Source organism: Squalius cephalus, assembly GCF_949319135.1.
Source record: "Squalius cephalus genome assembly, chromosome: 4".
Lineage (NCBI taxonomy): Eukaryota > Metazoa > Chordata > Actinopteri > Cypriniformes > Leuciscidae > Squalius > Squalius cephalus.
This window is the reverse complement of record NC_137125.1, coordinates 50,629,781-50,646,937: the sequence shown is the minus strand read 5'-3', so window position 1 is coordinate 50,646,937 and position 17,157 is coordinate 50,629,781. Positions and strand designations below refer to the sequence as shown.

The window sequence follows — 17,157 nt, the reverse complement described above, 5'->3', positions numbered from 1 at the left end:
TGAATCATCTACATAATCCCACATTGTGTTTGAGTGTTGGAAACAATAAGGTTTATTAATCTTGAGCACCCTGATCTCACAACCATTCATGTCAAATGAGGAAACTAATGTGTTTCTATGCAGTGTGGTTGCTAGATAGATGTCCCATCATGCTCTACTCCTGATATGCTCCACAAAGAGATTCACGGCATATTGTGAAACCTAAGATACAGTGATTAATTTCCTTCTGAGATCAAATGGGGAGGTTTGCAAGTGTATGTGGTTCAGACGAAGCACAAAAACATACTAGAGATTAGTAGGGAGCAAATATGACATTACGTGTTAATGTTATTAAACCATTATAAAGATGACCTAAGGGTTTATGCGCACAAACTTACCAGCGAGGCTCTGCGTGATCGTCGGCTGAGGGGTTGGTCGAACGGCGGACTGCTCAACTGCAGCTTTTCCAGGTAACCGTCAGGAATCCGGATATCAGCAGGCAAAGACAAGCGTTTATTCAGGTCCTGAAAAATCACACACACACACACACACACAAACAAGTCAGTCGCGAGGGACAAAATTAGCTGGGTTCATATCAAAGTAGGAATTAGATTAAAAATGTATGCTTGGTGACTAATTTTCATTTGGTATGTGCATCTCGTCTGAAAGCATTGTGTGTGTGTGTGTGTGTGTGTTTTAAATAAGATAGCGTGACTTCCTACAGCCGTTCTCAAACCAAAGCATTAGCATCTTCCATAAATAACCCTCCATCATGCTTTGAATCTCCTCCATTTACATCTCTCTCACGTGTCTTTTTTCTCCACCCACAGGCTACTTATAAAGACGCGTGCAGCATGAAAAAATCATCGGGCAACACATCAGTCCAATACTTGTGTACTAGTACAGGTTGAAGAAGAGGTGAATCATTTCACCCCCAAATCAAAAGAAACATTTTTTTTTTTTTTTGCATTATTTTTAATAACATTAATCTTAAATGATGAATATTTCCCCCACAATTCTTATTACTGCAATGCAAAATAAAAACAATTTGAGCTATTATTTATAGTCTCTAGACAGGATAACTGTCATCATAATGAGAATCTAATTAGAATCAATGATTTTGAGAATAATGAAAATCACAAACAAAAGAATAAAACATTCAGATGCATGAGTATTAAGGGGAAATGACAAAGAAAATGTTACAAACTTGTATGCATAAGTCTTTGAAACACTATTTACATGCATGTTGCATGTATTTACTATAGTAATAACAGTAAATTATGTGTAACTAATTAAATAAATACTAATAATTACGTAATACCGTCATTTTAATCAAAGGCAATATAGCAAATGCTATCATGACATTATACTTTAAATTAATATTTTTAAAATGACTTATTTATAAAAAATATTATTGATGTTTATTATCATTTTTATATATGCATATTATCTTTTTCCCATGTTACAGTAATGAGCTTTTGGGAATAAAAGGAGCTCAAATCCATGAAAATCGTATAAGCCATAATAGTAGACTATTTTCTTTATGCAATTTCTTTTATTTATGTACCTGTAAAATATGACCTGAACACCTCTTCATGAGATTCACCAATTTATATACACAACATCGTTAAAAAATATCTGACATTTGTCTAATAATGTGCATTTAGTCGCAGTAACCCAATTCATACAGCAGGGGGCAACGTGACCCCGGAGACCGAGTGAGGAACACATGGTTAAATAACTAGTTCACACTGAGGTTTGCCATTAAAACCCCAGAAGAAGCAGCTTTAAATGCTGTACATCTAGCAAGAGTGTGACGTGAATGTCTTGATGTATTCATGTTAATCGTGATAGAAAAGAGACGTTTTTCTATTTCAAAATCCTCTAACAGTGGTTTTCAAACCCTCTTTTTAACATTGTACTGCAGAGAAGAGAATAGAGACTGGAAATGATAAAGAAAGGAAAGAGGGAGTGAGAAAAAGAGAGGCAGAATCCATTCCTTTCAGATCCATGTGTGCGGTACCAGAGGAAGCCAGTATTTAATATCAAACATCACCAGACAGACACAGACGCATGTGATTTGAAATTCATTCGCAAATGCGACGCCTGTTTCAGGGGATTTTCTTCTGTCCTCACAAAGTGAAAATGCCACACGATGCATCAATCACAGCCAGCATGGTAATGAGGAGATTTTGGACCAATGAGATTTTACAGGGGGCGTGTCTACCTAGTGCCTAGCCTAGAAAAAGAAACCAAACCATTCTGACCAAAAGAACAAAGTATCCTGTTGCTTCTTGTGGCTGGTTAAGACACCAACTTGTTTTACCGTGTCACGTCCGGGCTAAGATCTCAGATCTTCAAAACTGAGGTTGGTAACTGACGTTTAACACCTGAGAGCTTTCAAACATGCAGAACATGTTCCACTTATACCATCTGCAACTGCCCACAAAACCTCCAGATTTCTTTAGATCATCTCATTAAAGAATCATTGCGGAGGAAGAGGAGCAGAAGAGCCGACTAACAGGGTGTGGGAGAAATATAGAAAAGGATGAGAGAGGGAACGAAAAAAAAAAGAAAAGCACAACAGAGGAATCCCTCCACCTACTCAAGGCCAAAAATAAAGCTCTTAGTAGTGACACATCACCCAGTCTGAAGCTTTCAGGGTAACGCACGCAGAGTCCTGTGAATAACTGAGCGTGAGGCAGGTTTGTGCGGATGATTCATTTATGTTCTGTCTTACCTCCATGGATATGCGCCGATGGTTTCTGTTGCGGAGACACACGCCGGTGGGCGACTGCACTTCGTCCGAGGACGTCCCTGAGGCCTGATCGCTCTCTCCATCCGAACCCATCTTCAGATTCTCATGAACAATGTCTGGGAGAGAGGAAGAGGAGGTAAGAAATGAAAACGTGTGATGTATATGTGTGCGAGATCTGCTGCTGCTCTGACGGAGTTATGGGAAAGTTAAGAGTTATGGGAGGTTTTATTAGCATATACATATATATATATATCATAAAAATCAGACAACAATAATAATAACTGTTCTTAAGTTCAAGTTTTAGGTTTTATTTGTTAACATTAGTTAACTACGAATGAGAACTACTTCTAAAGCATTTATTCATCTTAAAGTTCATGTTAATTTCAACATTTACTAATTCATTTTTAAAATCAAAAGATGTATTTGTTAACATTAGTCAATGCACTATTAACTAACATGAACAGACAATGAACAACTGGATTTCTAACTAACATTAAAAGATGAATAAGTGTTGTTAGTTCATACATTAACTCATGTTAACAAACGAGACCTTATCGTAAAGTAAATAATTAAATGGATATTTAAATTGGACATTAACGGATATTTTTAATGTTTGAAAATTGAGTTAAAGGCACAATATGTAAGATTTTTAAATAGAAATTGCCAAAAACCACTAGAACAATGTTATGTTTTGTTGACTTGTGTACTTACATTATCACAAATGTTTACAACAATGTTTCAATCCAGAGAATTCAGCTATTTTATCAGGCGGCTGACTGCGGCATATATACGCATAATAAAAACAGCAATGTAAAATGTCCTGAGCTCTCGGCCCCGTCCTGCTTCATACCACAGTAACGTTAATAAACTTTAATAAAGTAGCTCACCCATGAACATGATTTCTGCCTGAGTCCCATCAGACTGCTTTCCATCGGCTGTGGAGGTAAAGACGACACCTCCCATGATTCCACGCTCATTCACAGCGCCATCAAGCTACGTATTTGTTATTGTTTTGAATAAACGACCTCTAGCGGCAAAACTTACATACTGTGCCTTTAATTAATTATTCCTTTTAAAAATAGTTATTAAAAGAGAGCATTTACCAATTGGTTTCTTAATCCAAATGAGTCACAAAAAGTCATCAAAACAATTACACTGAAACCTTTGAATTATTTTTATTTATTTTTTAGCCCCTTTGACATAAAACAGCCATCTTGAAAAGGCAAATGTTGCTTATGACTGATTTTAGGCCCCAGACACACTTTACAGGCATTACTATTACATTATCTTATGGTTAATAATCAGCTCAACGAAAAAAAATATATACATTTGGCATACTATTTTTAGCATAATATGATTTGGGACACACTAATCTTGCATTCTACGTAGAATATTATCTAGTGATTCGGGAATCAACCTAATGTGTGTGTGTGTGTGGGTTGGAAAAGCAACATGTGATCCCTCTATTTCAGTGAAAGACCTTATTCATCCTCTTTCCCTTTAAACACACACACACCTGTATAAAGCGGAGTACACACACACACAGCACATTAGGCTGCACGTCTGTCAATAACTCTCCTGCAGTTCTTCATATTCATGAAAACAAGTCAAACCTGACATGAACACACATGCTCTATTCACATTTACCTATGGCCTGATTCCAGAGAAAGACATGGATTATCCAGAAAACAAGGAAACTGTGAAGAGATATGTGCTGTTCCATGTGCTTTTTGTTTATACAGTGAGTGAGTGTGAACTATGTCCTCCTCTCTTCTCTATTACATAAAAGCATGATCCAGCTTATCTGAGCTGACCTAGGGGTCAAATCATGATGTAATCGGGGGTTTAAAAATATAAAACAAACACACACACACACACAAATTGAAAACAAGCGGCCAGGAATTAAGAATCCCATCCAGTCAACATGTACATGCAGTCTTCTAGTACCTGGAAAAGGGGCAGACTAAAAGCAATGGAAAATAAAAGCTGTTCCGGAAGGAAAGAGATTATATTCCCGCATAAAAGAGAGCTGGAAACTAGAAAAAGAGTGTAAAGGTGCGGTCGTGGCTCTGTAGTTTTATGGCAGGCTGTTTGCTGGCTCACGGCCCCCTACGCCCTCACCTCATAAGACGGCGTCCCCCAAGGGTGACATATCGGCCCGCTCTTTTATCTGGCCGTGGCAGTAAAAAGTACCTAACCTGAGGGCCATCCATTATGGCACACAGCTGTCTGCTGTCTCTCTGCTCTGATAGCTTCAGACGAGAGGGAGAGAGGTGAATCTTGCGGAAAAATGTCTGGAATATTTATTTTTCACTACAAAAGTAAGATGATACAAAATAAATGCAGTTTGCATGAAGCAATGAGAATTGAGCACATTATCCCCATTAATTCTCATTATTGCAGTGAGATCAAAAGTGATAAATTATGAACAAATGTTAGTATATGCCAAAGTAATATTTACTATACTAAATTTAATTTATTCAGAAAAAAAAAAGAAAATAGAAAAAAAAAAAAAAAAATATATATATATAGGGGGAATTATCTTAATGTCAACACACAAAAAAAATGTGTTAACACTTTACAACAAGGTCTCATTTGTTAACATTAAACATTAATATATTCACTAACTAACCATGAGCAATATATTTGTTACAGTATTTATTCATCTTTGTCAATGTTAGTTAATAGAAATCCAACAGTTCATTGTTTGTTCATGTTAACAAATAGAACTTTTGATTTTAATGTATTAGTAAATGTTGAAATTAACATTAAGATTAATAAATGCTGTAGAAGTATTGTTCATTCTTATAGTCCTAGTCAACTAATGTTAATAAATTAAACCTTATTTTGTAGCGTCACCAAAAATTAAATGAAATAAAATTTGGGGAATATTCTTAACTATCTCAATTGAAATAGTCACCGCAAAAAATCGTAATGCCCCTTCGTGGTTTATGCCAAATATAATTTGCTTTTCATCCTTTGTCTTTGGGGTGAAATATGACCAGGACATTTCTTACAGAGAGATGAGGAGAGATCCAGCTTCATGAAATGGCTATTTGACTGTTAACCTGCGGCGACATTTCTGCATCCCGTCACACAGATGAAGTCTTTGAAACGGCGAGACAGTGTGTGTGTGAGAGTTTAACAGTGTGTGTCCTATTTTTTTTTTTTTATTTGACACACCGCAAGGTAACGAGTTGCTCTGGCAAATCACTCCATTTCTGTTCACTCCGTTCACTCTCCCTTTCCTGTCTTTCATCTCGTTCTACCTCCTCCTCTCAACATCACAAGCTCTGCGCTCTTTCATTCCGTCAAGCCCGAGACAACCTCACTAGTAATTTTTAGGCATATCATCAGTCTGCCGCACCCCATCGCTCCGTCTTCCGCCGTCTTTTAACTGATGTCGTGAAAGTCTAGAAAGCGCAGTGTTCTACTTTTCCAAAATAAAAAGTGTGGCACGGAAAAATCATGCAAGAACGAAAGTGGGTCAAACTCTAATAAACTCCAGACTGTCTTGATTCTGCGTGACATCAATCCAACCTGGAATGCATCCTGTTCAAGGGAACACAAGCCGATCATTTATCAAACACATTTACATGACAGCTTACAAATTCCACAATCTGTGCCAAATAAACAAGCGATTGCTCTCTGACATCGCTGTTGGGACATGGGAACGGACACGTCTGGACTCGTGTCTGAGATGCTGGTAAATAATAACCTCACGTATGGGAAGCACCACGCATGAACACACACTCACTCCGAGAGCAGCCCGGACGGAACTGTTCAACTGTGACACACACTTCTTGCACGGTCGCCTCCCACTAACCTTCCTCTGACTCACTTCCTGCCAGTGTGAGCGCGTTCTGTGTGTGTGTGTGAACACCCACTCGCGCAGTTGCACACATGCACACCGGGGTCAGACATGACTGCTCCCATGACAACAGGTCGACCCATATTCATCACACATCAGGATTCTGCACATCTGAATTTTTTACATGGCAGATCATTAATATAATGTGTGTTGTCTATTAAACACTTTCAGAGAGAAGACATGCTTGCTGGCAGTCAAACAGAAGTAACCAATAAACTGAAAGTGGGTGGCATATTTGGGATTGTTTGAAGGCGAGTACGACCTGAGTCACGAATGCTTCATCCACACCATGTTTCACATCCACACATCATTAACAAACTCAAAGGTTTGAGGCAAATATGTGAATCATTAATACTTGAAGCTGCTATACAGCACTTCATCAGGCTGACAATTATATTAAAATGTATGTTTAATATAAATTTATTTTTTTGCTATGAATTGTAAATGAATAAATAACTCTAAAATTAATTATGAAAAAGTGAAGCATTAAAAGGTTTAAACGATAATTGAACAATTAAATTCTAACTAAGGAAATAAAATTTTAATCAAATTATTAACATTTTGTTAAAAGTAACTGTTATATTAAAATATAAAATTAATTATTATCATCATTATTATTATTATTATTATTATATAGTTGAAGTAATAATAATAATAATAATAATAATAATAATTTTAATAATGAACTAGTGAAACAAAAAAAAGTTGATTAAAATTATAACTAAATAATATAATAAATAAATTACAAAGATAACATTATTAAAACTTTGTAACAACTTTTAAAAATAAGAAATTAGATTATAAAAAAAATCTGTTAAAAGTTAATAAAAACATTGCCCCAAATTAAACGAATTCTGGTCTGATATTTTCAATTGCCTCTCCACGATTCATTGTTGTGATATCACCCCAGACCCTTACACTGCTATATTGGGCGGGGCCCGACACCTTACTACTCTAACCCATCTTCAACAAAAAACGGTACAATATAGTATGGTCATTGCAAAAAGAAATATTTTAACTTTATGGAAAAATGAAAATGTGCCATCTTTTAAGACCTGGTTGTTAGAAATCACTCATCTATTGCATCTAGAGAGGGTTCGACATAGCGTTTGTTTGACCTCTGCGACCTTTGATCAAATGTGGCAGCCTTTTATGTTATACTTGTCGAGACTATAACCCTGTGAGTATTTAGATGTGTATGCATTATCGGTGCTTCTCGCCATGTACATGTATTTCACTTTGTTGAGATAACAAGCATGTTCTTACGGGTGCTGATTGCTCCTTTACTAACAGTGCTTTGTATTACCTCTGAGCAGACTTTATACTTATTTATTTTTCTTTTTTTTTTTTTTTTTTTTTTTTTTTGTTTATTTCTGTAGTTGATTTTACTTTTATATTATCTATACTATTCTGTTTCTTTCTGAGGGAAGGAATGTGTATTCCACTTATTTCATTTATATTTGAGTTTGTGTGTCTTCATTTGTATTTTTTCTGTCTATATTTACACTGTTTGTGTAACTGAAAATGTGTAAATAAAATATTTAAAAAAAAAAGTTAATAAAAACAATTTATAATATATACATAATTTATAATGTGTGTGTATGTATATACATACATACATATACACATACATACATATATATATACACACACACACACACACCTATGTTTTAATTTTTAAACATTTTTAATGCTGAATTCTTGTAAATATGTCTTTAAATGGCGACTCTTCCAATCAGCCTGTACGTGTGTGTGGTCACTCACCGAGACGGCTGCCGTTTCGAGGCATGGCCATGAAGGACCCCAGACTTCCCCCGATAACACTGTGCGGTCGGCGCAGAGGAGGCTTCTTAAAGGAGCCCGTGTACTGGTGCAAAAACGAGTGCATGCTGTGGGAGGTGGGCGGCCGGCCATTCCTCACGATGGGCTCTGAAATAACAACAAGACACACACACACACAGCATCAGTATAATTGCATGAATAGATTTATATAGTGTGAGGCGGTGAATACTTCATTAAAATTAATACTTTACTACCTGAGGTTACACTGAGATCAAAGGGAAGCTACAGCAATAAAGGGAAACCGGCAACTATCTAGAAACTGGTGATGTCTTGACATTCACCTAGATATCTTTCACTTCTCATCAAGCTGAGTGATGCTGGGAACGCTACACCTGCTGTGCTTTTCACTTTTAATGGAAAGGCAAGCCAATCATTGCAAAGGTGTTGCTATGGCAATGTATAAACCAACAGGAAAGCAGCTGGAGTCATTTGAGCCAATCAACACAAGGCATGAAAGAGCATCAATCAAACAAATTCTGACAATCGACACTCAAGTATAAAAGTTAATCAAAATTGCAACATATCAACCAATAGAAGCATCGCTACCATTATAAACCAACTATTTGACACTTGACACCCATGTGAATTATAGATAAAAAAAAAATCCACTGCATATATTAACTTTAATCAACGTCTGTAGAGGTTATATGACCATCACACTGTATGTGAGAGTGAGTGTGTGTGTGTGTGTGTGTGTGTGTGTGTGCACTCCGACCCCACCTGTCCCCCTCCCACCTGTCTCTGCTCACACCACCTGTCCAGTCAACCAACCCCTCCTTGAGCTCACACACACACCAACACACACACACACATATATATGTAAAAAACACAGAGCAATGCATTGGTATTGCATTACATGAGGAGATAAAGTGCTGCTCTCTGGGACGTCGTAATCTAAAAGTCATTCTTCTCCAGTATGCTCAGACATTCAAACACACAAATAGCGAGGCTCTCTCTGTGTCTCCAAACAACCCAAGCACCAATGCCTCTTATATTTAACTCGCCCCAACGTCCTGTGAAACTGCACACGCCTAGTTCAAATTTGACCCCTGGATCATATTAAGCATTAAGATCCTGAATTCTGGATTGGGGTACACGGAAAAAAAACAGTAAGTAAAATTTACTTAATTTTTCTTTGGCAAGTTTTTGGACGCATATTTTTTAAAGTAAGGGTGTATTCACACCAGGAAAGTCCGATAGTTCACTTGCTTTGGTCCGGACCAAATACAATGTTTTTTGTTTGGTACGGTTCGCTTTCACACTGCTCTTTTTGCAAGTGAACCAAAATTTGTAAACAAAACCACACGTGTGCTAAGGTCATCCATTCATTGGACAGGAATTCTCAAGTAGGGAAAAGCAGGAAGTGCAAAAACAGGCTCAACATGAAGATATTTCGTAATGCAATATTTGTTCTTTTACTGATTTGGTGTTATTCTCTACAAACGCAATATGAAGAAACTAATGAGCATCATAAGGCACAATGTCATCTATACGATGTTGTAATTAGGATTTTGAGAAGACGACGATGTGCTGCAAGACAGTTCCGGCGGAGAGAACATGCTTTTAAACCAGCGCGGTAAGACAAAAGAGAACGCTCTGTCTTTAATGTCCTGATGCACACACGACGCGCAGAAAGACGCGCAACAGTATCGCGTGCACAGACAGCGCGCCAGAATTCTCTTTCGCGCTTGAACGAACAATAAGACACACCATTATGCCAAAATGTCCGTTTTGTTAAGTATCCTCATAAGAGCAGTCAAATAAAAAGACGCAGTTTTCTGCAGTTGGGTCGGTTCATGTTCACACCATAAACGAACCGTACCAGAGTTCGTTTGGAACCGTACCGAGACCACCTCTTCAGCTGGGTCTCGGTTCGGTTGTTTGGTCCGCACCCGACTGCGATTGCTGTATTCACACCTGCCCAAAAGATCCGCACCAAGGGGGGAAACGAACTTGAGTTCGATTCAATCTAACCAAACAAGGCAGGTGTGAATACACCCTAAATTTCACACGCATTTCTTTTAAGTAAATTTCACATATGGAATTAAGTAAACTCAACTTAACTAAGTTAAGTGAATGTAATAAAAGAAAATAAGTAAATTTAACTTGGCTAGTAAAAGGTTGAGTAATATCCATTTAGTTGAAGTTTCGTTTGCAAAACATTTCACTCAAACAATATAGGCTAACATTGAATTAAACCACACTTTTAAAGTATATGCTTTACTTAGAAACATCTAAGTAATTAATACAATAGATATTGTGTGAGACACCATATCTACATATCAGAAGTTACGCGAAGTTCACGTGAACGCAGAGACCTCAATACTTGTTAGACAACACACAATGACTAACATTTGGATCGTTTTTGTGGTTGAATGTGTCATTTTCAGTAGAAAATGAACTCCAAATGTCACAAAATGGCAAGTTACTAATCCTAACAACAAAAGTACTAATATAGAATTTACTCAGTTTTTTATATTCTTGCCTGAACTAACCTTTTCATGTAAATGACATTGTTTTTTTCAACTTTTTTCAATAAAAAAGACATTTATTTTGGGGAACCCATTAGTATACTAATGGGTTCCCCAAAATACATTTCTTTTTTATTGTGTCCCAAAGTTAGTTTAAATATGAAGAAAATATTGAATATTGATTTAATTGATTAATTAAAAACATTCACAACTTACCAAAAATGTGTGTTCCGGTTTATTTTAGTAACTTTTTTATAAAGCCTAACAGTATAATATAGAGAAAAGTATATGTAAAGTAAAGGGATCAACTAAATTGTATGACAATTCTGGGACCAATTTGATTAGATTTATGAACATCAAATTTAAATAAAGACCCGATATAAAAAATGTTTTTATATAAAAACTATTTTATGAATTAAAAATGAATATTTGAATTTATTAGGCGTTTAAATATTGGACATGACGTGTTGTTTGGTGTAGTATAGTGTATTAAAAAAAATCTAATATTGAAATTAAGACTAAATAAAATCATTTTACTTCTAACATGATGAAGTGGAGTGTGAAGTGAATAGTAAAGTGAAAATGGAAGTGTGAAGTGGAAAGTGAATTTAAAAGTGAAGTGTAAAAAGTGTGAAGTGTAAAGTGTAAAAAGTGAAGTGTAAAGTGTGGATTGAAAAGTGTAATATGAAGTGAAAGGTGGAATGAAAGTGAAGTGTAAAGTTAAGTTTAAAGTCAAAGGTGGAGTGAAGTGTGTGAAGTGAAGTGAAGTGAAGTGAAGTGAAGTGAAGTGAAGTGAAGTGAAGTGAAGTGTGAAGAGAAGTAAAGTGAAACAAGACTTTAAAAATAGGCTAGATTTTCTCCTCTGTGATTTGGCTGAATGTCTCTTTATAAAGTTTGGAGCGGACTGAGAGAGTTTGATGTCAGGATAAATGGAAAGACATTTTTATATAGGCAGAGCAAGTTATTACACTGTGATGAAAGATTACGAAGGCAATCTTTTTTTCTTTGCAATAATGCAATGATAAATAGTTCCCAAGCAGATCAATAGGATCAATTATGTCGACTTTAAACAACGTTGTTCTCAGAGTGTGTTTGGATGCCTGCACATGAAATGCTGATGGTGTATTATCTTCATTTATTCAGAGAGCGTTCTCTTTTTCGCTGTGGTCGTCCTCTCTCTCATATCTTCCCACACCACAGCTGTGTCTCTCATTACAACAGGCCTTTCAACCTGCTTACTAAGGGGAATCCAACAAAACACCAGGCTCACACACACACACACACCTCACAAAACAGCGCAGCTCAGTGTGGCGCAGGTCTGAACCATCCGAACCCATGTGTGTAAAGTTCCACTCACAGACCAGCTGCACACCGGGACCGTATTTCCATATAAGCATCATGGAAACTCCGGAATGTTCCACAGCCAACGCCATGGTAATGCTCCACAGGTCGGGCCGTGACAATATGTCATGCTGTCGGATGCAGGAACGTCCCACCAACAGCATCAGTGGGTGTGGAGTTAAGACAAAATAGTGGAATCTGGACAGACGTGAACACCAGACAGACACTTTTCCCAATACTGAGAAAATATCAGGATCATTTTTTCACATGCGTAGCACAAGTACATTAAATGTAAACTCTACGTCTATCCGGTCTTGTTGCTAAGCAACAGCACTCCTGGGGAAAATACTTCATGTCAGCAGAAGCTCCTGGGCCCAAAGCAAGGTTGGGTCTACGGTTGCTGTGCCGACAGTCTCCGGCGACGGGCTCTTTGTGCAGAACCCTAACATCCATTCCTGGTGCCAAAACCAATCTATTTCTTCATTATTGAGACAAAGGATATCTTCAGAGAGAGTTCGACATATTTCGAGGAACTATAGAGCCCAAAAAAACACAAAACCACACGCATGACTAAAGCACAAGTTTAGCCCGGCAGACGGTGCAGATGACAGTCCTGTTCTGGACCAGACCACAAACAGAAAAAAAACCAAAGACTGTCTGAAATTTGAGGAAGCATTACAAAAAACAACAACCGTCTATCCCCTTTTTCATGTAGTATTCATGTCTCTCCTGTGAGCAAAACACTAATACTATAATATTGATCATTATTAATATCAACAAACAATACAATGTATGAGGATTAACAGACCAGTAGCTGATAATTAAAGTTATGTTAATTTGACATAAATTTAGTATAATTAATAAAATAAAACAATATGTATGCACACACACACACACACACACACATACATATACATATATATATATACACATACATATATATACATACATATATATATATACACACATACATATATATACACATACATATATATATATACACATATACACATACATATGTATATACACATATACATATACACACACATATACATACATATACATACATATATATAAATTCTGTTGCTGACTGCATCTACAATTCCATATTAAAAAGTTAATCATAAAAATTAGATCTGAAAGCAGTGTAATTGTTTTCCGAACAGTCTTCAACGTTAATAAGACAAAATCTCCACGTCTACTCTCATTTCCAGATTGCATGCATATCTTTCCTGAGGCTAAAGTGAGACTATAAATCAAACGGCTCATTTAATGTATAATTAACACAGAACTTTTAAATCTTTAAATTAAATGATTATTTCAGGTGTCCTAACACACCTAATGAAAAAAAAAAAAACTCTATAACATGAGTTATTTTGAATTAAAGGTTGTTATTCACATAAAATACTGATAATTAAATAAAACGGGCATCAGCCGACATCTAACTCCCATCACAGTGCATAATGTTCCTCTGAACGTTAATCCAGATGGGCTGCGGTGAATGAGGATTTAGCCAGAAGTTAGATGCCTTATCTAATGTGCAGATTAAAGGAAAGAGAAGAGAGTGGCATAAGATCCTTACGTAATGGGTCTTCATAAAACATTCATCAGTCTGACTAAAAAAAAAAGACGGCTGGGTCAACAACACTGCCATTCCCCACATTCAACACACAGACCTAAAAACAGGCACACTGTGAAAGAGTGTATGCATAGCTGAGTGGGCATATCTAGACCGCTGTGCACATATCAGTGCAAGTGTACAGTGAAAGAGTGCAACATTCATGAGGAAACAAAAAAAACTAAATGCATTCTCTGAATGTTAGTGTTAACCTGAGGATTGTGTTGTGATGGTTTAAAGGGGACATATCGTGCTAAATCCACTTTTTTAGCCCTTAAATGCATTTTGTTGTATATTTGGAGTGTTTAGAAGTACAGAAAAGTTTAAATTATTCTCTTCAGGTGCTTCGTTGATATCTTTATATTCTGTTTTGGCCTTATTTTTCAACCTGTTCCGATTTTTCTTTTTTCACGACGTTTTGTGAACTATTACGTCACAGTATTTGCAGCGGAACTGCCAAATAAGGACATTGACTTCCAGCCCAACACTTTGAGCAATCCGCCATTTTTATTTATCGCTGCAATTTTGTAGTCCAAGCTAAAAGATGCAGAAGTTACGAGAGGGTAAGTTAAAATGTTCGGTTGTTGGATGTAGTAACCCACACGCTTCATTACACCGTCTAATGTAGATTAACTGCCGCGCCTGTGACAGGGCGCATGTTTAACTGAAAGAACTAGCAGAGAGAGAGAGAGACCTGGATCTTATGCACTCTCTCTCTCTCTCTCGGAGCCCGGCGAAAGTGTAAACAAGACACCGTCTCCAAACTAGACGCTGTCTTGCTCTCTCTCCCTCGCACATATTAATCAAAATAAATCGACACGGTGGTAAAAGGTCGGAAGACCAAAGTTTCATGTGTAAATACAGTAACACACCATTGCGATACATCCATATGAAGACGTTGTTCTGCAGGTTCGTCGTCTTCATTTTCATCTCGCTCCGGCTCCGACTCTGGCTCGAACATGTAAGGCTGGCTGGACAAGTCTTCCGTTGTTGACATTTTGTTAATAACGTGTGAATAAAAAGTTTCTGTGCCGCTAGATAATCGTATCTCTGCTATCAAACTACAAAAATGGCCGAACGGGGTGGAGTTGAACCGAGTGTCACCTCTGCATCCTGGAGAGGGGGCAGGGTATGACGTGTCTCAATTGTATTTAAAGAGACCGCACCAAAACGAGTTGCTCTCAGACGCACATCAGAAAAGGGGTAGAAAGGGGGCTTGTGGAGCTATAATAATCAGGAATTCAGACCCAAGCATTGCAGTTCCGCTTTATATAGACTACAAATGTATGATTTATATGTAAAAAGGAACAATTTAAAAGCATGATATGTCTCCTTTAAGGGCACGATTGAGGAAGGTTAATTATTTGTGTTTTATGTGTTGTTATGCAGGTATTATTTTCTTATTATTTATCTGGTTGTTCTGTAAAGCACTTTGGTCAGCCGACTGGCCGTTGTAAATGTGCTATATAAATACAGTGAACTTGAACTCCTTAATTCAAAGATTTACACACAGGCTCAGTGCCAATCCTATTAAGTTGTCTCTGACTACACAGCTAGCTTCTGAGGCAGCAAAAAAATTTAATAAAAAAATGTATAAGTGGCTAAATAGAAATGTGCACGCTAGCATGCACAAATAGGTTTCTCAGATGAAGCACAGAAAAAAAATCAGCTAATTCTCACAGTTTTGAAAAAAAGTCACTTGAGTTTAACCTCAAAGCATTCAGGGACTGCCTACACTTGAGAAGAGCATGCAATGCTACCTTATATTTTGGTTAAAATGCGATATGAGATAATTTTGATGTCCTTAGTTGTGAATTAACGCACCTAATGCCTAAAAATGCTGTCTATGAAGGGTTTTAACAACACATTCTCATGGCACTTTGTAACTTATGTTTTGGTGAATTGGTGGCTAACCTTGGACGCATGTAAACATGTGGAGACCTCCGAAACAAAATTAGGAGGAGCCTTTAAAATAGCATAATAGGGGCACTTTACAACCCTCCCTCAGGTGCTCCGATAAGGATGTGGAACGTTCATCCCGTCTTGGCCAAAAAAAACTTGGTAGCTGAATTTGTGCTTTTGATAAGTGTGGTACTGTTTTCCCTCAGTCGAGCATGCATCACGGGGCAGGGGTGCTCTGGGGACAGAAGGTAAGCAGGAACGCACTGGAACTCACACCACACTGATTTCCAGTTTACAGAGTCTCATTGTACCATCTGAAACAGTCTGTGTTATTCTAGTCCATCCTTCAGGTTTGCCTAAAGGCAACAGAGCTAATTTAGCCCATCTCTCACAAGCTGTCACATGCTCCCTTCCTCTCATTCTCCTCACAGGGGTGTCATTGCTGTTACGTAATTACTAGCTAGCTGACATACAAGAGCGAGGAGAAGAAAAAGCACTTTGAGGAAGAGGACGGGGAGTTTTGCTTGGTTCTTTTCCATTCAACTGAAATTGCATTGCTTTAGGCATTCAGACTGACTGGAAGAATGACAGCAGAGCTTTCTCAACAGGCTGAGCACTGTTTATGGTCACAAAAATGGCACAGATTTCAGTTATGACAGATCAGAATGACAGTTTGACAGCTTTTCAAGTCAGCTTGAAATGGCTGTGTCAGGGTAACTAACCCGTGCTAACGTGGTCAATACAGGTGAGCCAGAGAAAATAAAATACTCTGTGAGTATAAATACTGTGAACAAAAGAGAAACTACTCATTTGAAATAAAAATTCAACAAGTTAAAAACAGCATTTGTGGCATAATGTTACATCTGTCATTTCTGTTTTTCTTGAAGACACTTACAGTGGAAGTAAACGGGACAATCAGCAAACAATAAAATACTCAGACAAACAATATGTGAGCTAAGGAGATTTTAAAGGGGGAATAAAAATCATTTTCTGTGTAAAGTTCAAATTTTACAACTTTGTTGACACTGTAATGCCTAAAGCCCTAAAACGACTGTTAAAAAAAAAAAAAAAAAAAAAAATCCCTAACATAACTTCCCCTAACATAAAAAAAATTAAAAGGGGAGAATACAGTATCCAAAGGGAACAGAGAAGTAATATAAGAGTTGACAAAACCAAAAGCATGACATTTGTGTTTTACACTCCAGAATGACTTGACTTATATTGAACCAGGAGTAGTCATGAAACAGTACACACATCAAGTTATTTTAAGAGATTCAATTAAATGCCCTGGATTTATTCCTATACATTTTAGAAAGAAATACAGGGGGGACCAGTCACTACCCAAGTGAACATATCAGAGGTCAGGCCAAAGTAA

At 37.2% G+C, this 17,157-nt stretch overlaps 1 protein-coding gene across 2 annotated transcripts in view; it reads right to left on the bottom strand.

Annotated features, from left to right (window-relative positions):
* cdk17 (cyclin dependent kinase 17) overlaps window positions 1-17,157 on the bottom strand; it is a 52,327-nt gene that overhangs the window by 9,385 nt on the left and 25,785 nt on the right. The window contains exons 3-6 of one of the 2 annotated variants that reach the window (XM_079868656.1): window positions 8,373-8,537; window positions 3,625-3,672; window positions 2,720-2,853; window positions 378-503 (exon numbers count right to left, since the gene is read on the bottom strand). In XM_079868656.1, coding sequence (XP_079724782.1) covers window positions 378-503; window positions 2,720-2,853; window positions 3,625-3,672; window positions 8,373-8,537 — 473 coding nt within the window. The remainder of the gene's footprint in view (window positions 1-377; window positions 504-2,719; window positions 2,854-3,624; window positions 3,673-8,372; window positions 8,538-17,157) is intronic. The other variant, XM_079868657.1, reaches the window with a different exon arrangement.